The sequence below is a fragment of the Rhamphochromis longiceps genome, linkage group LG13, assembly GCF_057381845.1.
Source record: "Rhamphochromis longiceps isolate RC_006_pf linkage group LG13, R_longiceps_female_GT1.1, whole genome shotgun sequence".
In the NCBI taxonomy this organism is placed as follows: Eukaryota; Metazoa; Chordata; class Actinopteri; order Cichliformes; family Cichlidae; genus Rhamphochromis; species Rhamphochromis longiceps.
The window spans coordinates 6104835-6125210 of record NC_140569.1 but is presented as its reverse complement, the minus strand read 5'-3'; the positions used below and the strand labels follow the sequence as shown (position 1 = coordinate 6125210).

General features: G+C 40.6%; 1 protein-coding gene and 1 pseudogene across 1 annotated transcript in view; both read right to left on the bottom strand.

Annotated features, from left to right (window-relative positions):
• The window catches only part of LOC146655276 (uncharacterized), a 101412-nt gene that overhangs the window by 32158 nt on the left and 48878 nt on the right, over positions 1-20376 (bottom strand). Inside the window, exon 2 of the mRNA XM_085428036.1 lies at positions 4884-4988. Within this exon, the coding sequence (XP_085284162.1) occupies positions 4884-4988 (105 nt within the window). The remainder of the gene's footprint in view (positions 1-4883; positions 4989-20376) is intronic.
• LOC146655277 (E3 SUMO-protein ligase KIAA1586-like) lies at positions 5741-8151 on the bottom strand (annotated as a pseudogene).

The following is a 20376-nucleotide window of genomic DNA, read 5'->3' as shown; positions in this document are numbered from 1 at the left end:
AGTGCAACCTGATTCCCAATAATAGGGACGAAATCCCTACTCCAGAAGCCGCCCAAAGCCACAAGCATCTCAGGTGTATTGCTGACAGGATCCCTCCTCTTGATGCGTCAGCTGAGATACTTTTGTTACTTGGGAGGGACATCATCAGAGTTCACAAAGTGCGCAGTCAGCGTAACGGCCGTCACAACGAACCTTATGCCCAACAAGTGGACCTGGGTTGGGTAATAGTCGGTGACGTCTGTCTCGGTGGGGCTCACCGGCCGACTGTCAACACATTCAAGACCAATGTCCTTGAGAATGGACGACCAAGCTACTTCAAGCCTTGTGAGAACAGGATCATCTGCAAAGAAAAGTTCATAGAGGAACAGCTAATATCCCCTGACACACTGACTTCCAGTCGGCCAAGCTTAGGTGAGCTGGTCTTCAGCCATTCAAAAGAGGATGATAAGCTGGCACCCTCCATCGAAGATGAAATCTTCCTCCAGATCATGAACAAGGAGTTCAAGAAAGATGATTCCAACAGCTGGGTGGCTCCCCTGCCATTTCGTAGTCCAAGACCACGTTTACCAAATAATCGAGAGCAAGCCCTCAGCCGACTGATGTCACTTCGCCGTACCTTGAATAGGAAACCGGAGATGAAACATCATTTCATAGATTTCATGGAGGATATTTTCAAAAATGGACACGCTGAGCCAGCTCCTCCACCAGAGCCTGACAAAGAGTATTGGTATTTACCTTCCTTTGGTGTCTATCACCCCCAGAAACCGGGAAAAATAAGGATCGTCTTTGATTCAAGCGCACAGTTCAAAGGCATCTCATTGAATGATGTGCTCTTACAAGGCCCGGACCTCAACAACACCCTAATTGGGGTTCTCATGCGTTTCAGAATGGACCCAGTGGCTGTGATGACAGACATTCAACAGATGTTCCACAGTTTCCTAGTGAGGGAGGATCATCGGGACCACCTCCGATTCTTGTGGTTTCGTAACCACCAACTTGATGACAAAGTGCTGGAGTACCGCATGAGGGTTCATGTGTTTGGTAACTGTCCCTCGCCAGCTGTGGCCATTTATGGCCTGAAGAGGACGGCTATGGAGGGTGAAGAGGACTATGGACCCGAAGTGCGGAGCTTTGTGCACAGACATTTCTATGTTGATGATGGCCTGAAATCTTTCCTCGGTGCAGAAGATGCCATCAAAGTGCTGAAAGGTGCACAAGACATGCTAGCGCAATCCAACCTCAGACTACACAAGATTGTGTCTAACAGTGTTGAGGTCATGAGGGCATTTCCAGCTGAAGATCTTGCTAGCAACCTGCAAGACCTGGACGTGGGTCAGGACTCCCCTCCCATGCAGCGCAGCCTGGGTCTTGGTTGGGATCTTGCTACAGATACTCTAACTTTCCATGTGGACTGCGCAGAAAAACCCTTTACACGTCGGGGTGTGTTGTCTACTATCAACAGCTTATTTGACCCGTTGGGGTTCGCTGCTCCCTTCAGTGTTCAGGGCCGCCTCATTTTGAGAGAACTCACTACTGAGACTTGTGACTGGGATGCACCACTGCCCCGAGAAAAGCTTGAACAGTGGCAGAGGTGGTGCACATCTCTTCAAGACCTAAGAGAGTTGAAGATCCCAAGGGCCTACACAATGGTCCCACTCTCCACAGCTCAGAGCAAAGAGATCTGTATCTTTTGTGATGCATCTACCAAAGCTATTGCTGCTGTTGCTTATCTGAGAGTCACAGATGCTGCAGGACATAGCGAAGTTGGATTCCTGTTTGGGAAAACAAAGTTGGCACCTAAGCCTGACATCACCATCCCAAGGCTTGAGCTCTGTGCAGCCGTTCTTGCAGTGGAACTGGCAGAGGTTATGTCTGCAGAGTTGGACATTCAGGTAGACGACATCAAGCTTTTCTCAGACAGTAAAGTAGTGCTTGGGTATATATTTAATGACTCTAGACGGTTCTACGTCTATGTTCATAACAGGGTACAAAGGATCAGACGTTCAACCAACAAAAGCCAATGAAACTATGTTCCTTCTGATGTCAACCCAGCTGACCAGGCAACTAGAGCGATTCCAGCTAACCAGCTTGCAGCTTCCTCCTGGTTGTCTGGACCAGCCTTTCTTGTAGACAAGCAACATTGTCACTTAAAACAGGAAGCTTTCAGCCTAGTTGAACCCGCAACAGATGTGGAACTACGTCCAGAAGTAGTGACTTGTGCCACAAATTTGTCATTTCAGCTGGGCAGTAAACGCTTTGAGCGATTTTCAAGTTGGAGGTCACTCACCAGAGCTATTGCCAGGCTCTGCCACATTGCTTACTCCTTTACAAGGGCAGCAAAAGAAGGTCCTTGCCACGGTTGGCACAACTGCAAGCTGCTTTTCAGTCCAGACCAGCTGCATCATGCAAGGATCAGAATTCTTCTTGCTGTCCAAAGGCAGGTCTATTCAGAAGAAATACACTGCTTACAAAAGGGAGGTCAGGTCCCTAAACAGTGCTCTCTCAGCAAGCTTTGTCCTTTCATTGATTCTGAAGGTCTTCTCCGCGTCGGAGGACGACTGAAAAAGTCACAGCTCACAGCAGAAGAGGGTCAGCCAGTTATCATGCCTGGTAAACATCATGTTACCTCCTTGCTTATCAGACACTGCCATGAACAAGTCTGCCATCAAGGACGACACTTGACGGAAGGCGCTTTGAGGAGTGCTGGTTTCTGGATTGTTGGAGGAAGACGGTCTGTCAGCAGTTTGGTCTACAACTGTGTGACATGTCGAAGATTGCGTGGGAGAGAGGAGGAGCAGATAATGGCAGACCTGCCTGCTGATCGCTTGAGTACAGATCCTCCGTTCACCTTTGTTGGATTGGATGTGTTCGGACCATGGTGTGTCACCTCAAGGAGGACACGTGGAGGGCTAGCCAACAGTAAGCGTTGGGCAATCATCTTCACATGTATGAGCGTGCGTGCCATACACATCGAGGTCATCGAATCAATGGATTCATCCAGCTTCATTAACGCTCTAAGACGCTTCTTTGCAGTTAGAGGGCCTGTCAAACAGCTAAGGTCAGACTGTGGTACTAATTTTGTTGGAGCCTGTCGAGAGCTTGGGATCACTTCCAAAGGCTGTAACAACAAGGAAGTGTCCAACTACCTGTCTGATCAGGGCTGTGTATGGCTGTTTAACCCTCCCCACTCTTCACACATGGGGGGAAGCTGGGAGAGGATGATCGGTGTCACACGTCGGATCCTTGACGCAATGTTCCTCAAGCTTGGGTCTTTTCAGCTCACACATGAGGTCCTGACAACATTTATGGCAGAGGTAACTGCAATTGTCAATTCCAGACCACTTACTTCAGTGTCCACAGATCCAGACGAACCTCTCATCCTCACTCCTGCTATGCTGCTAACTCAGAAGATTGCTGTACTTCCTGTTCCTCCTGGTAACTTTGATGATAGTAATATCTTCAGACGTCAGTGGCATCAGGTTCAAAGCTTGGCCAACACATTCTGGGAGAGGTGGAAAAGGGAGTACCTCAGTAGTCTACAAGGTCGAAAGAAATGGAGAACGGAGAGACCTAATCTCATGGACGGAGACGTTGTTCTAATGAAAGACAATTCACTGAAGAGACATGACTGGCCCACAGGACTGATCACAAGGACTTTTCCAAGTGACGATGGGAAGGTCAGGAAGGTCGAGGTGAAAGTTTTCAGAGACAGTGTTCCAAAACTTTACTTAAGGCCAGTGTCTGAAGTTATACTCCTGTTGCAGAGAATCTCTGTCAAGTGATGTGCAGTTTGACATCCTGGGGATGTCAGGTGGGGAGTATGCTGGCATTAGGTATTTTCTGTTCTGCAGCAGTTTGCCCTCTAGTGGTTGTTTTTGTGTATTTTTTTTACTCTGTAAGATCGAGCCAGAGGCAGTTTCACCTCCATTAATCTGTTGCCATCCATGCCTTCACAAGCTGATAAACGGCATCATCTGTGAGTAATATTGTTTGTTATCACTGAGACAACTTGTGTGCATTATTATTTGTTGTGAAGGCGTGATATAGTTTGTAGTTAGAATTTAATTTGAATGCATGTATAACCTAAGCTAGTGAGGTTAAGCTAGCTCATATGTCATGTGGTTTCTTTAACGTTTTGATCATGAGTGTGATTTCATTTGATGTTTTATTCGGGCACTCACTAAGCAGATAAATATTGTGCTCATATTTTTGAATATGTGTTTGTTATACTGTATATTGAGGCAACATTTTTATTGGTTTATTTCTGGTTTTGTCAACAGTTTCACACTTTTTCCTTATTAAATCATCCAACTCAACACATTGGCCTGTTCCCTGGATTTTGATTAGGAGAGTGTTTAGCTGTCTGTATAGCTGAGTCTACGTTCACGAGGACAACGCTTAGTGAGGACAGAACATTAGTATTTACTGGCCTTCACCCTGTGTCTCTGTCTCTTGTCATGGCTTCTGAGCTGAGGTCTTGGCAATTTGCATATATTAAGAACATTATTATCCATATTAATCACATTATAATAGTGGGTTACCAAACAACGGGCTTTGCCTAGTGCTACTCTGTCACCATGTCCACTCCGAGTAAAAAAAAAAAAAAGAAGCTAATCCTGTCATAATGTAACTGTCAATTCTTCCATGAAATGAATCAGAAGTGCTGCAATTTTTAGTCATAGTGGTCATGAGGATGGATACGGTTCTGTGTTAGTGGGATTTTGTAGACCACAGCGAGTGTGCCGTGTGTCTGAAATCAGACTCGAGTGCTTGTTGTGGCACTGGGATGTAATAAATCCATGACCTTGGTCTGGAAGGTTTAAGGTGTTCTGTGGCAGGATAAACCAGACCTCTTGGTGCCTTGTTAAGGTGGCATGACTCACCTGCCTGTGGTGATGGTCGTAGGAGTTGATGTGGTTGTCAAACTGTTGGTGTCTCAGATACTGCTTATCGCAGAGCTCACAGTAAAACCTCGAGTCCCCCTCCTCCTACCGAGAGACAAAGGTGAGAAGGAAATCAGACAAGGAGAAAGGAGTGAAGTCTTAATATGAAAATATCATTTCTTATATTGTGTCTGTGTGGTGACCTTGGGAGTTATTGCTCCATTAACAAGACATATGGCTCTTTATTCTCAGTTTATGATGATTTTTTATTAGAAAAATATTCATTTTTTAAATGGTACTTTTTGAAGCATGAAGCATATTATTTTCTTTATTTCATGTGCAAAAGGATTCTGGTTAGTGCAAAGGGAGTACAGTGTGAAAAAAAGGAGGAAAAACAAAGATGAAGCTGTATCACACAAAGTTTCTTTCCAAATTAATTTTCAGCAAACTATCACAGTTTTATCTCTTTAAAAGTTTGGCTATAGCTTCCTCCTATACACACTTTTCCCTTTGGACTTTTGAAAATTAAGAACAGACTTAAATCATTCTTTTTAATAAAGCTTGTAATTAGGGCCAAATCAAACTCAGACTTTCTGTGATACACAGACCATTTCTTTCCCACCCTCCTCTATTATAGGCGTTTGTACACCATCTCCGCATGTCATAAAACTGTGTCTTCTCTGTCCCAGGCCAGTGTGTGTTCTGTTTCCCTGTGCCTTTTTTTTTTCTTCTCACCCCCGAGCTGGTCAGGACAGATGTTTGCCCTGCTTGTTCTGCAGAGGTTTTGTTCTGTTAAAAGGGAGTTTTCCTCTCCCTCTGTGTAGTACTTGGTCACTGGGAGCCATCTAATTGAAAACCTACTGGGTTTCCATACTGGTTGTCTGTTTTTCTGTGCTGGCCCTGTAACAGGCTGGTGACCTGTGCAGGGTGTACCCTGTCTCTCGCCCTATCATAGCTGGGATACACTCCAGCAGCCCATGACCCTGAATTGGATAATCAGAATAGAATGGATGGATGAAGTGAAATGAACTAACTGAATGCATTGACTGGATATTGAAACCTTGACTCTTCAGTATGTCCTTTGACATCATGGTATCTTGAACCCTGGCAGGAAGGTGAGGGTGAAAGACGAAGGACCCCCCAGGTTTATACAGTAGCAGCCTGTCACTGACAAGAGTAGAAACCCTACCTACCCTATCATACCTTGCTTTATCATCTATTTTAGACGGGACCATAAGTTTCTAAATGAATATCATGGTATAATGCACAAGACTTGCAACCAGTGACTGAGACTGTAAACTCTTCTTAAACTGTTACTCAAGTCATAGTCTGAGTCAGTGCTTTAAGTGGCCCAAAAGAGGTGCCGGTACTCTATTTTTTTTCCGCCTCCCCTGAGGTAACAACAACTATATTGAATGGGTTTTATATACAACAGTCAACAGACAACCTTATACAAAATAATAAATCATTTTATTAGTTTGTGGATTTGCTTGGGCTAGAAAGAGCTACTGAACATAAATAAAATGTGCAAAAAGGTATTGAAATTTTTTTTAACAAAATGTACATAAAATAAATTATAAACTAATTTGTATTTTGCTCTCTCTTGAGTCACTGCTGCTATCAGCAGCAGCACTTGTAAAGTGTACCTGCAGAGCTTGGTAGTTCTCCCATACTGCTTTCACTGTTCTCTCACTTGAAGCAACCCAACGCACTGATAAAACACGGCCTATCACAAGGAGACGTTGTCCAACATTGTGAGCACTCTCGGTTAACTCCCTTTGGTTTTTTGGTGATGCATGGTAGAGGGAGTAAAGCTGATCTAAGAGTATTTTAAAGTGGTTGATTCCTCCTACCTCCTTCAAAACATCACAAACTGCCAGTTCCAGTCTGTGATTGGAACAATGCCAGACAAACAGGTAAGGGAATTTGGAACAAAGCTGTGCAGCAACTCCTGCTTTCCTCCCAAGCATCACTGAGGCTCCATCACAAGCAAATGCCAACAAATGTTCCTGTAGGTAGTGAGGGTCAAAGCCATTATTATGAAGACATCCTAACAGTGCTTCAGTGATGTCCTTTGCTGTGGTCCCCTGCAGCTCAATCAGTTCAAAAAGTATTGTGTCTGGATTTTCACTGGAAATAGCTGACCGCAGGCACACGACAAGCACAGACTTTCCACTTATTGTAATGAGCACACACAATTTTCTTTCATTCATCACTATGTCATTGACTACCTTCTTTTTCATTTCAGCTGCAATGTGATCCAGTATATTTGCACATGAGTTATTAGAGTGCAAAACTCTGCCCATCTTGACACCATTTAAGACTGGCATGTCTGTAAAGGGACGCCCATGCTTGCCAATCTTATAAGCTGTTCTAAACACATTGCAAGTTGAAGCGTAGTCAGCCTTTCTCATATCTTCAATGTGTTTTTGCATTGTATTTTGTGTTGCCTTCTCTTTTATTTCAACTGCTTTCTTGTGATAAATTGAGTCTCTGTGCTCTTTTATTTTCTTTCGTAGTGAGTTTTGTTGTGCAGCCTTGTCCCTTCCAAAAGACGAGATTAAGCACCCACTCCACTCCTGCGACACTCTCTGTCCTTGCTGCATGTCCACGCGAGCACAAACTTGACTACACACACTACAACCCAACTTTTGATTTCTGCTGATCAGCCACTTGTAATTTGTGGAGAAATACCGGACTTGTGCTTGGGACCAACATTCTGGCCACTCATGCTCGCTAACGCGGCTGTTGTCGTCGGTAGAAATGGTGTCATTCTCGTCCTCGTCGTCGCCAAAAGTGCCGTCGTCCGCGGCTGCGACACTAGTGCAGCTTTCGTTAGCTTGCGTCTGACCTGCAGCGATATCATTCTGGCTTGGTGGGGTGTCAGCCAGCGAGTCCTCTGATTCTGACCTTGTTCTTTTACTAGTCAGAGTCTGATGCCAGGAGAGCATATTAAGTGTTCATTGTTTTTGTATTTTAACGAGCAGCTGTTTGCGCGTTTTACACACACTCTCCGGACCACGTTGAGTTATTGACATGACAACGGCAAAAGCGACGCATGCGCTTTTCACTTGTAAAACACATTGGTGTATGGGTAATGTAGTCTCTGCTCTCGGTGGGACGAATTAGGAAGCGTGCTTGTGAAGGGCGCTCTGAAAAGCGGCAGCGCAGCCAAACGATTATAACAGATGTGCAAATGAGAGTACCGGTACGCTAAAAGCACGTTCTGGGCGCATGGAGAGGTGGCGGTACTCTCAAGAGCTATATTTAGAAGTGGCGGTACTGAGTACCGGCGCGTACCGGCCCACTTAAAGCACTGGTCTGAGTGAAAAGTGAAGTCATATTCTCAAGGTCTTCTTTACAATTGGACTTCTTTTGTGCAACAAGAGAAGTCACCCGAGTGCTGGTCATTAGAGATAATGCAGATCAGAGATCTTTTCGATTTGTCTATGTGTGCTGACCGTAATGAATTTTAGGTAATGGTTTTTCTGTGTAAACACTCTGCTTATTACAGAATAAGAAAAAAGATTTGTAAACCCTCTAATATATATTTTCTACATATCTCCAACAAACATGAACTAAACTTCACCAGATCTGCACACAAGTCCTCAAAGGCGATAAAGAGAACCCAATTAAACAAATGAAATGAAAATATCATTACTGGTGATTGTATTTTTCTGGGCTAGATGACATTTTAAAATACGTAACACTATTCGGATCACAAGGCATGCAGCTTTTAAAAAATGTAGAGTTTGTTAAATTAGATTGAAAATAGTCATTCTCACAATATCCCAACAGAAATTACAAACAATACTTATACTAAAGCACTGTAAAGTATTAACTAGCTAATATGTTTTTTGTATTCAAATCATCTGATCAAGATGTTAAATACAATGCATAAATGTATGTGAAGGCCCTGAAGGTGTTTTGAGAGAAATAGCTGATTACAAAGACGTAGATTGTTATGCAAAACCAAACAAACTAACAAAGCCTCAGAGTTACACAGAATGTTTTTATTTTCATCTTATTGCACAGGATAAAAAATAAATATATAAACTTTAAGGACCTTCGGGCTACATGATTTAACTGTGGAAAAGCCCAGTTTGCATGATGAACACTTTTAGTGTTGATACCCTTAAGGAATTTGACTTCTGCCAAGTGGAATTTAAAATACAGATGTTTTTCATATTGCCATTTTCACATAAAGAGGACCAGTGATGCTCATTTTCATATCCTTTATGTAATCTTCAGGTCTGCTACAGTAGCTTTGATTCTCATTGTTCAAAATCAAGGAGTATTTTGATGTTATTATCTGCACTGATGCAGCCACTTTTAGTTTATGCCCTGTCTGTAGCAAGGTATTTTAGCATCCTTTCCTCTTCCTTTAAGCCAGCCTTGCCCCTTATTAGCACAAGGATTGAATGTGCCTACAGCCAGGGCTGTGTGCTTCAGAGGAGCATATAAGGGATATCCCATCTGTCTGATGTCTTACAGGTCCAAGCTTACAAAAAATGAGCATTTAGCGCAGTCTGAAACCTTTTCGCTCACAGGGATCAAATGCACATACAGTGACTTCAAAATGTGGCAATGTTTAATATGAGCATTCCCAATTCTAACAGTAAATAGTTAACAGAAAATAATAAAATAATAATAAAAGCACTTTAGCTGTGCATTTTGTAAAGTGTAAATGTCTCTTATGACCATGTCTAAAGCAGATTTACCTCATATACTCTTTCCTTATCGAAGAAAAAAGAAGAGAAGACAGAAACAAAACTGCATTAAGCCGCCTGCTGATTAAATTATTAGTCATAGACTCGAAAAATCAGTTCACAGCCATTTAGATTATGTAAAGAAAAATAAAATCTGACTTATCAGATAAAGATGGAAAAGTACATTTCAAAGTGTGTTTGCATATTTATAAATCATGATTTTGAAAGTTGGCCATAGGAAGCAAGATGAAAACAAAATGTGTTTGTGGAAAATCCCTCTGTGTTGGCTGGAGTGGTAAATTACAGTCATAACCAGTATCGGTTGTAAAATGCGTTTATGGGGATGTGTATTCATCATACTCAAGCTTTTAATTTGTTACCTGTCATATTGTGTGTGCGTGAGTGTTTGTGTGTGTGTGTCTGTGTGTGTTCATTGTTGAGTTTGTCATTTGGAGTGATGCTGTCTCTATTGCTTCCGATGGCTAATGGGCCCTTCAATCACAATTATTGATCAGCAATCTGAGTGTCTGAGTGAACACACACACACACACGAGCTGATACACACCCAAATATACACGCACAAAAAAAACACACACAGTTTTGCAAACCCATATGTGATAATTTCTCTTTATACAGAACATACAGAAGTGTGTCTAAAGCTCACGTGCTTTCACAAATGCAATGCAAGATTTTAACACGCACGCACACACGCAGACACACACATTCTCCATTAATGGAAGATTGATTTATCTTTTAAAGCAGGGAAAACTCAATCTGTGACACGACCTTCAGTGGAGGTCTGGGTACTTGGCTGTGTGTGTGTGCGTCACAGATTGCATAAGTTGGAAAATTCCAACTTTTTGTCTCTAAAAATCGAGAAGCTTCCTGAGCACTGTGAGCATTGTGAAGAGGTCTGTGGGAGAGGAGGGGCCAGAGACAGAAAGACAAAGACAGAAAATGTGATAGAGGACAGACAGAGACAAACAGAAAGCCTGTGACAAAAGCAGAGGGGAAACGCAGACAACCTCCCTTAATCCCTCAACGTCCCAGAACGGCTGCCATCCTCTGCCATTACCGCAGGGATCTCCTCCTTTACTCAGCATTAGCTCATCAGAGAAGTGATTACCGTAGCTACCATAATTCCATTAACTAACGAATTTATGTTGCATTATTCTATTACACAACGAAACATTACATTTGCATTATTTAATCAAAGACGGCATAGGTTTGCATTATGTCATTAAAGATGTCGTTGGGTTGCATTAAGCCCGCTGAGGATGGGTTTCCATGTCCATTACACATGACTTGCTGGATAGTTTGGAAATTGCTGCTCAGTAAACTCAAATTAAAACACATTACAGTTTAGAAGCTTTTGGTGCACTGCTGTGCAACAAAATAAAGATGTTTTCTTGCTGTTCTTTGAAAATCGCATTCCTTTTTTAAAATTTAATTTAATTTTGTTTTTTTACTTCAGTTGTGGGAGAGCTTTGTGGAAGAGTTTGGGAAATTGTCTGACCTGTAGAGTGAATGAATTTTTTAAAACCCTTTGGACAAACTCAGATGCACAGTTGTGAGGAGAAAAAGTAACCTCCCAAATCCACACTACATCTTACAAGCACAGTTTTCAGTGTGAAAAACAATTTCTGAATAGCTGCTTAGTCAGACCACATGTATTTAAAAAAAAAAAAAAACTCAGCTAACTGAAGTAGAGGTGAGTCACGACATATCAGTCAATCTCCAAAAGCTGGTAAACAACTGCATTTAAAAATACAGATGTGATGCTGGCTGCTGCATTCCCTGCTTTAATTTCCAGTTTATTTCAGTGCTCAGGTGTTTGGTTCATGAGAGAATGAGCATAACATCTCACTGTTCTGCTTTGTGACCTAAGTGGGTGATTGGTAATTCATCCAACTGTGTCTGTTCAAGCATTACTCAAACATTATTCAGTTGCAGATGAGTTTGAAGAGACTTAAGTAAAAGTAGCTGCAGTAACATTGTCTTGGCTGTTTGACTCTCTATGTCTTTACACACCACTGTGCATTTAAATATTACTTATTATTAATCTCTGGCTCTCTTCCATAACATGTTTTTTGTCCTGTCTTTCTCCCATTATCCCCAAACCGTGGCGAACGATGATGTCCCTCCATGAGGCTAGTGCCTTGCTGTTAAAAGGGAGTTTTTCTTTCCGACTGTCACCAAGTGCTTGCTCATAAAGGGTCATCTGATTGTTGGGGTTGACTGCATTATTGTAGGGTCTTTACCTTACAAAATAAAGCGCCTTGAGTCAACTGTTGTTGTGATTTGATGCCATATGAATACAACTGAGCTGAAACTGAATTGAATAAATCTGTTTTCCCTTCATGAGACACCAGGAAAAAAAGAAAAGAAAAAACAGGGAATTCACTTTCAATCACTTTCACCAAATTTACTAAATCATATAACTAAATAGCATATTTCCATACTTCTGTGTGGAGCTTACATGCTCTCCCTGTGCTTGCAGGGGTTCTCTCTAGTTGCTCTCACATTTTAATACATGCATATTTGGTTAATTGGTGATTAGTTCACTCGGAATTGGTCACAGGTGTGAATGTGAGCATGAATGGTTGTCTGTCTCCCGTGCTGGCTCTACGATAGACTGGCAACCTGTCTTGTGTACTGGACCCTATCCTAGTGTAGAAGCCTGAATTGGATATGCAGTTAAAAAGATGGATGGAAACGCAAAAGCAACTCTGATGGACCTTCATCTTATCAACATGCCAATATGAACCTATTGGCTAGTCTGTTGACTTGATTTTCTGGGTACAACTCCCAGTTTTTATGGATTCTGGTCTAGCCACAATAATACAGAACATGCATTATATCTATACCCAATGATAAATGTCCAATTCTTTCATTTCTAATTCTTTAAAATGGAAATTGATGCTTTCAAGATTGTATTTTGGTACTTGCGTGCAGCCAAAGCATGTTCAAACATGATTGCTCACGAGAAATAACAAAAAAAACTAGAAGACTTCTGGTACTGAAGATCTTGTCCCTTGGTTACAAATTCTACATATTTATATGATGATATCTGATTATATAGACATTAACAAGAAGTCAATAGGTAAATTATAAATAAGATACAACCGTTAGATACAGAGCAACATGAGCATCCTCTTGATTTCATGATTCTGGACACTTGACTAATGTTGAAAGGTTGGAATGAAGCTATTAGAAGAAAAGATAACTTTCTCCATAGACCTACAGACAGCTGGTATACATTTGTCTGAATTTGAGTTTCCTTTTTCATATTATGAAACCAAAACAGGGCTCATATCTGCTTGCAGATGCAGAATTGTCTGTTATGTCTTGTTACTGTAATTGTCAACATCTGATTAGACCTGAGTGTTTCATCTTGACTCCTCTGCTTTTTTTTACATTTCAAGTTGAAGAAAATATATGAAAGAAATAGAATATAAAGCATCAAATAGTCCACATTTTGCCCCGCTCAACTCAATATCTTGAAATGTTTTACTTTTGGTGAAACAAAGCTGTCGGCTGTAACTAATTTGATTTTCGATGTCTTGTAACTGGCTTGATAAGTCTGATGTGTGAAGTGAAGCCCCTCTGCAGCTTTTTTCCTGCCTCGCATGCTCACTGAGCTGCTCCTGTAAATGACTTTCTTACTGACAGATTTCTCTTCCTCTGTCTCCCTCAGGGTTATGTTCTTTCTCCAAGCTTGTACTTTCTTAACACTAATGACAAACCACAGTCAGGATGTAGATAGACTCTTTTATCAGGTTTAAGGGAATAAAAAGGAGAATATTGATCATTTTATGCTGCCCATGGTGTGGCTTAATCATCACTTTAATGCACTAAAAATTAGGGACAAGGTCAAAACATTTTTCAAAAAAAAAAAAAAAGGAGAAAGAAATGAAAGAAAGATGAATTATTGAATATTTTCTGTCAGTGTATGAAGAAAAAGACGAGATCTGTAGGAAATGCTGCGGCATTTGTTCACCTTTATACTGACTGAGCTCTTTAAATGTTCTTTCACTGCTTATAATGAATACCGGCTGATGTGACAACTAGGTGATAAGTAGCCTGGAAGGTTAGCAGCATTCAATAAGAAAAACTGAGTCAACCTTTTAAAGAGCATGCAGCAAGGAAAGATGAAGTCACTGCTCACTACTAGTAAGGCCTCTGTGTAATATCTCAGAGTGCCAAAAGTCAATAAAATATGTAATATAAGTAAATATGAGGTTACTTTATTACCACCGACCAAAGAATGCCACATTTTTTATTGATCATCTTTTCAAAGGGCCACATGGAGCTATTGACTCGTGCGCTGTTATTTTGTGTCTTTATATTAAATGCAGTTATAATTTTCTTTGCATTTGATCCGTTTTATTCATGTGTGGTTTTGGCAGGTTTTTTTCATCATTACATCCCTTCTGGAAAAATAAAGGCTTGCAATAAAAAAGGAAAATCAAATTCAGTTAAATGGTACTGTTCTCGTGTGTGTGTCAAGTGTGTGTAGTCGGAATAAGTATGTTCTAATTGCAAGAAGAAGGAAACATGGTTCACCATTTTATCAAATGTACCAGTCTCCAAGAAGGACCTATTATATTATATTATATTATATTATATTATATTATATTATATTATCTGTAGGTTCTGGTCTTCTAGAGGGGAAATAAGCATTTATTAATTTGTTGTGAGAACATCCAGGCCTTCACATTATGGCAGACCAGCTCTATTACATTTTAGAAACTAACAGACTCAGTTTTAGAGCTACAGAAATGTATTTTGCCTTCAGTGGATAAATATAAAAACCCTTCCAATTTAAGGCTAAATATGAGAGTTTCAGTCCCTTTATTTCCTCCATGAGTCTTCAATTGATGAGTGCTTTGTAAGGTCTGGTAGTCCAGCGAATATTGTCCCTTGTTCATTTACTGGAGAATGGAAATGGTTCAAGAACAGAATGACCCGTCCTGCCAGAAGATGTACAGACAAGCTCATGTACATATAACTGAAAACTGAATTGGTTGCTCTTTGAAAATAACAGTGTTTGTTTAAGGGAGGTAAGCTGATTTAGAAAGAAAGAAAGTAAACATAGTATTTGCAGTAAAGGTCTTTTTATAGCCTTGATGCTATTCTATATGAATTAAAGGCAACCTATTTGGATCAGGTCCAGGTATGTATTTCTTTTGTTGGACAGAGCAGCTTTGCATGCCCTCCAAGTCATCCAAGTCTTTTTAGCTCCACCCTCCCTCAAAGCCAACTTCCTTCCAAACAGCTCTGCTCTGTATGATATCATGCAAAACCAAGAATAAAATTCTATATATAAATAAAATGCATATGCTCATCTCATTATTTGAAACTATGGCCACCTTTAACATAAACGTCCACGATTATAAGTATGTAATATATAAGAAAAGTAAAAAAAAAACCCAAACAAACAGTTGTTTAAAAGAAAGCTCTCCTGATATTGGGACTGATAAAAATGCCAGTGTTGTGTTTGAATCTTTGTTTACCCCAATAATCAAACCAGCAAAACGACTTTCAGATTCATTCTTTCGAGTATGTGATTCATTAGAGATTCAACAGTTATTTCTCTACTAATAACAGAAATGTGTACAGATTCTTGTCATACATAGTTTTAATCGCAGATGTCAGTAATGCCTTTGAAAAAAAATGAATATTAAAAATCAAACTTAGATTTGCAAGCATGGAAAAAGACATTCAAGGAAAGGAGGCAATGCAAAGAACACTTGTCTGCATATAGCACTTTGCAAGAGTCTTGAGTCTTCTTTATGGTTTACTAGGAAAATGGGAAAATGCTGCAGCATTATACTGAAACATAGGAATACAGCATATACTATCACCACAGCCTGAACCCTTTTAGGCAACTTCATTGTAATTTTTTAAGCAGACCTCGGGAATACTTCTCCAGGCTTCTTGAAGGACATTCTTCTTTGGATGTAGAAGGACTGGACTGAAAGTAAAACATTGAAAAACCTTCAGAAAGTCCAGAGAACTATTCATAAGTCTCAAGAAATCTTTAAAAAGTCTGCATCTTAAGAGGCAAAATACAATGAAATGAGGGATGTAGCTCAAGACTTTTGCACTATTATTATCATGACTATTATTATTATTAATCATGGTAATAATTTTATATTACTATAGGTAACTTGTTTTACTTTCAGTATCCACTGATGTGAATTTATGTCAGAAGAGCTGCACAGAAATGTTTGGCTGTATTTCAAGCTTTGCTCTGGGGAGCACACTCCTGCTCACTCAGCTGTTGGAGCTGCTGCATTTCAGTTAGCCAAAACAACTTCTTGTTTTGTACATGCAGGGGACCTGCGGGATTACTACACATTTTATAACATGTTGTCAGAGTCAAAGTATGCTGGTAGAGTCAGAGTTTCTGCACTGAGGGACTGCAACAAAGAGAGGCTGCTGCCTAAAAGCACCACCAGTAGCTGGGACTATAAAGGCCGAGCTGTCCCCAGCCGACTGGATGCGTCTGTGCTTAACCTCATCGCGCTGCAGTAAGGTCTTCTCTGGACTCTGTCTTTTTATGCCATTGCTGACAACAGCACTGAAAGAATGTGTGTGGAGTATAAAGAGGCTCAAAATTTTCCTGGGTGCCAAACTGAAGGAAACTATCACTGCTGGACAGCAAGAACTATTACTTGGATTTAAAAAATGACTTCTTGAGTATTTCTGCAGTGATTTAAACAAGGTGTGCATCAGTCATGGTTTTTCAGTTTTGATCATGCTTAGCCTCGGGCGATTCTCTGTGATCCCTTTTCATTGCTGTCAGTTTAACTTCCTCCTTTTGTTGGTTTTCTCCCCAATTTCCTCCACCACCTGTTCTTGATCAGTTAATCGCTCTCCCCAGCGTACACACTCCCCTGTTTCCCTCACCAGATTGTCTTGTCACTGTCCAGTCAAGCTTCCAAGTGGATATTCCTTGAGCTAGATTTGACTCCTTGTGTTTTTCTTTCCCAGTATTTATCCCATGTGGGGGTTTTTTCCCCTATTTTAAATTTTTCTTGCATGTTTTTCATAGTGTGACTCTGCTCACGTGTGACCTTTCACCAGAATCATCTGCCTTACTGACTGGGAACCCATGTATGACCATTGGTAACTTTGAAAATAAGCTTTTGATTTGATATTTTGCATTGTTTCGTGTTTTTGGTTTGTTTGTTTGCTTCCCTCATTGAATTGATACATCATCAGATGGTCATCATCATCTTTGGTGTCATTACATCACACAGTAAGTTCAACTACAGTCAGTCAAAGAAGACACTGATACACTGAGATAAAATAATAAAGTAACCACCTGATCATTGCAACACCCACAACTTGATGTCTATTTTTTACGATTGCAAACTTTTAGAAGCAGTGAAACTGGATCCAAGTTATTCTATAGGTTGCATGAATAAATTATTATAAATTATTATTATTAGTATTATTATTATTATGTTTGTTTGTTGCATTATCAGAAATGCATTATATTATTTGGTGTTTATGGCTAAGACAGGCTAGTATAAGGATATCTTACTCGGTTTACTTGGTTATTACAAATGTGGTTATTATTGTGTTGGTGGGACAGGACGCTTTCTGCAGTTAGACATTAAAGGTTGCAGCCAAGTAAATGTACTTTGGTTTGAGTGTTTGCTTCATTCATACTGGCAGCCAAGTAGAAAAACATTTGTCAGCTTCGTGGTTGAAATAACAACTAGTAGATTTAGAGAATATCAGATGGCTACAAGTTCTCCTGCGTGAAGATGTGCCAAAAAATAAGTGCCAAAATGGTTCCAAAGCCACCATTGCTGGCAGTTTACTAGAAGTAAAATCCAAGAGTACAACTAATTACAAGAGGCATACACAGTATGACCTGGTCTGTTTATTTATACATGCTTTAAATTAGAAGCCCATTATCTTTAGGCTTCTGTATATTTGGAATGATTATGGGTCTAGAAATAGGTATAAGCCACATGAGAATAATGTGTGAATGCTTGTCCTTGAGTATATTTTTGTCATTGTGTGTCAAAATAATGTGAACATTGTGAAATATGGTACAGTACACGCAGGATCTCTGAAGTGGAGAGTTCCAGTTTGTAGAGAATGCTGAAGTGGTAATTAAGGACTCATGCAACCAGCACAGACTGACATTCATCTAATTAGAACAAAGACACTGTGACACTGGAAGGTATTTTTGTAAAACATGCACACCTGGTGGCCCGAAGTGATACTGAAATGTTTTGATCCAACCTAATGTCTCTCACAGAAAAGTGACAAATTGTTCTTACCTCCAAGTTATCACATATTGATATTTGGGCTACGTCCACACGTACACGGGTATTTTTGAATACGGAGATTTTCCGTTTTCATTTAAAAAAATAATCCCATCCACACGTAAACGCAGAAATGAAGGAAAACGCTGCTAGGAACATGCCAAAGCAACAGGTGGCGATATATTCCTAACCGTGTAGAAATGTTGGCCAATCAGAAGTCTAGAAGCCTCGGTGGGAAATAGTAAACAAAGCTGGGGCATAGAAGCAGAACCGAGTCGTATGTGTGGAGGGACAGTAACTGTGTGTGTATATGTAAGAAAGAGAGAGTAAAATTAACAGTAACAGTATTGTAGAAATTAATTTCACCGAAACAATAACGTGGCGCACAGTGTGACGTCAAAAAAGGCGCACACCTCTGACGCTGCGTTTTCTCCGTTTTTTCTCGTCCACATGCAAATGCGAAAACGGAGTTTACGAAAATATCCACCCTGGCCGGCGTTTTTAGAAATCTCCGTTTTCAGTGACCGAAAACGCCATTTTCGTGTGGACGAAAGGTGCAAACCCATAGAAAAATCTGCGTTTTCAAAAATACCCGGGTACGTGTGGACGTAGCCTTGGTCAGAACTCATTTCCACTTAGAGGTTAGCCACTTACCATCAACTTTTTTCATCTTCTTCTGTTGTAAACTAGACTTCAATATGCTTGCTGGTGTTTTCACAGAACCATTTAACAAATGAGGAGAAACCTCTTTGCAAATGGAAGAAATTTGCTCTTTATCATGTGGTTCAAGTTGTTGAAGAGTGTGTGTGTGTGTGTGTGTGTGTGTGTGTGTGTGTGTGTGTGTGTGTATATATATATATATATATATATATATATATATATATATATATATATATTAGGGGTGCAACGATACACAAAATTCATGGTTCGGTTCGGTTCGATACTTTGGTGTCACGGTTCAATATTTTTTCGATACAAAAAAAATGTTCATGCCTTTTTAATTTTTCATTTATTAAAATTATAAATTTATATTTTAACTCAAAAGTACAGTTTTTAAATTTAACCCTAACCCTTGTGCGTGTTTTTTATTTTGACAGCGAATGCGCACCTGCGGACCACTTATGTGCAGCCCTGGTTATATAGTTCGTCATATTGCAGCCACAGAAATTATTTTGTCCATGAAACCATAAAGCTGCACTTTCTTTTTGCCTTATAGTCTGATTTGTCATAACTTCTCCGTTTTGTGGTAAGCTTTTCTTTGGCTGTCACTTCTTCACCCTGACCTGTCTTATTTGGCTCAGCAGAACTAAAATATATATATCCTGCTGCTTTTACACACGCACTCACATAAGCTCAGCGATTCTCTGCGCAATCAACCTCTCACATGTTTAAGCTTGCTGTGGGAGATTTCACTTGTCATGTTTGCATAGTAAGCTAACGATTAATAAGACGATGTCAGAGGAATTGGTGCACAAATTATCATCACTCACAGATCAGTGCTGTCGCTCTCTATACACAGTTCGCACGATTGCAAAGTGAAAGCAAAAAAACAAGCGCAAATTCAAACGCGATTTCAATATGTCATATATTGACAGTGGCTCACAGATGCCAATGACATAATTACCTAGCTACATTTCTGAAAGAATGCAAAAGCATTGACATATATTTTTCCTTCCTACAATAGCCCGACGGGCAGGGCAGAGATAGATTTTGGTAGCCCGACTGAAAAAAATCGCTAGCTCCAGGACGTCGGGCTAGCGATATTGCAAGCCCTGTATCTGATTGAGGAATCACTCATCTTTGGAAAAGAGAGTTTATTACAGAGAAATGTCTCTTTCCAAAATAAAAGCTATACTATCCGCTTCTTCTGGGCTATATTCTCAGCAGCATAAGGAGAATCATGTGCTAACAGCTGTCTAAATGACTCGGCTAAAGTTAGTAGCATGCTTGTTGTTTTGGTCTTTGCACTAGGATGATGTCGGTGTAAATGTGCAGTCATATTCGTTGTGTTCCCACTAGTGCTTTCAGGTTAATCTCGTTGAAATGACCTTAACGCCACAACACGGCAAATCTCCGTTAACGAGCTACCGCCGATCGCCCCGTGTGTGGGGCTAGACAGCCAACACGTTAACGAGCTAACTGCGCTAACACACTAGCTCCCACCCATGTAATTGAGCATTGCATGGCACATCCAACATACTGTTTTACTTTAGTCCATGACTCGCTTACCTTCAGGGTCATACGTCACATGAAAACCAAAATAATTCCAAACGCCAGATCTGAATGAGGGTGGGGGAGGTCCATGTGTCTTGCTAGCTTGCCCTGCGCTCTTCCTTCTGACTATGCTGTCTGTGTTGAGCGCTCAGTGGATCTGCGCTCGACAGTGCAGCCTAGGCGGAGTAGTCGAACGAAGATTCACTGAGCGCTCAACACAGACAGCATCGTCGGAAGGAAAGTTGATAAAATAAATTACAAATGTTGTATTGTTCGATA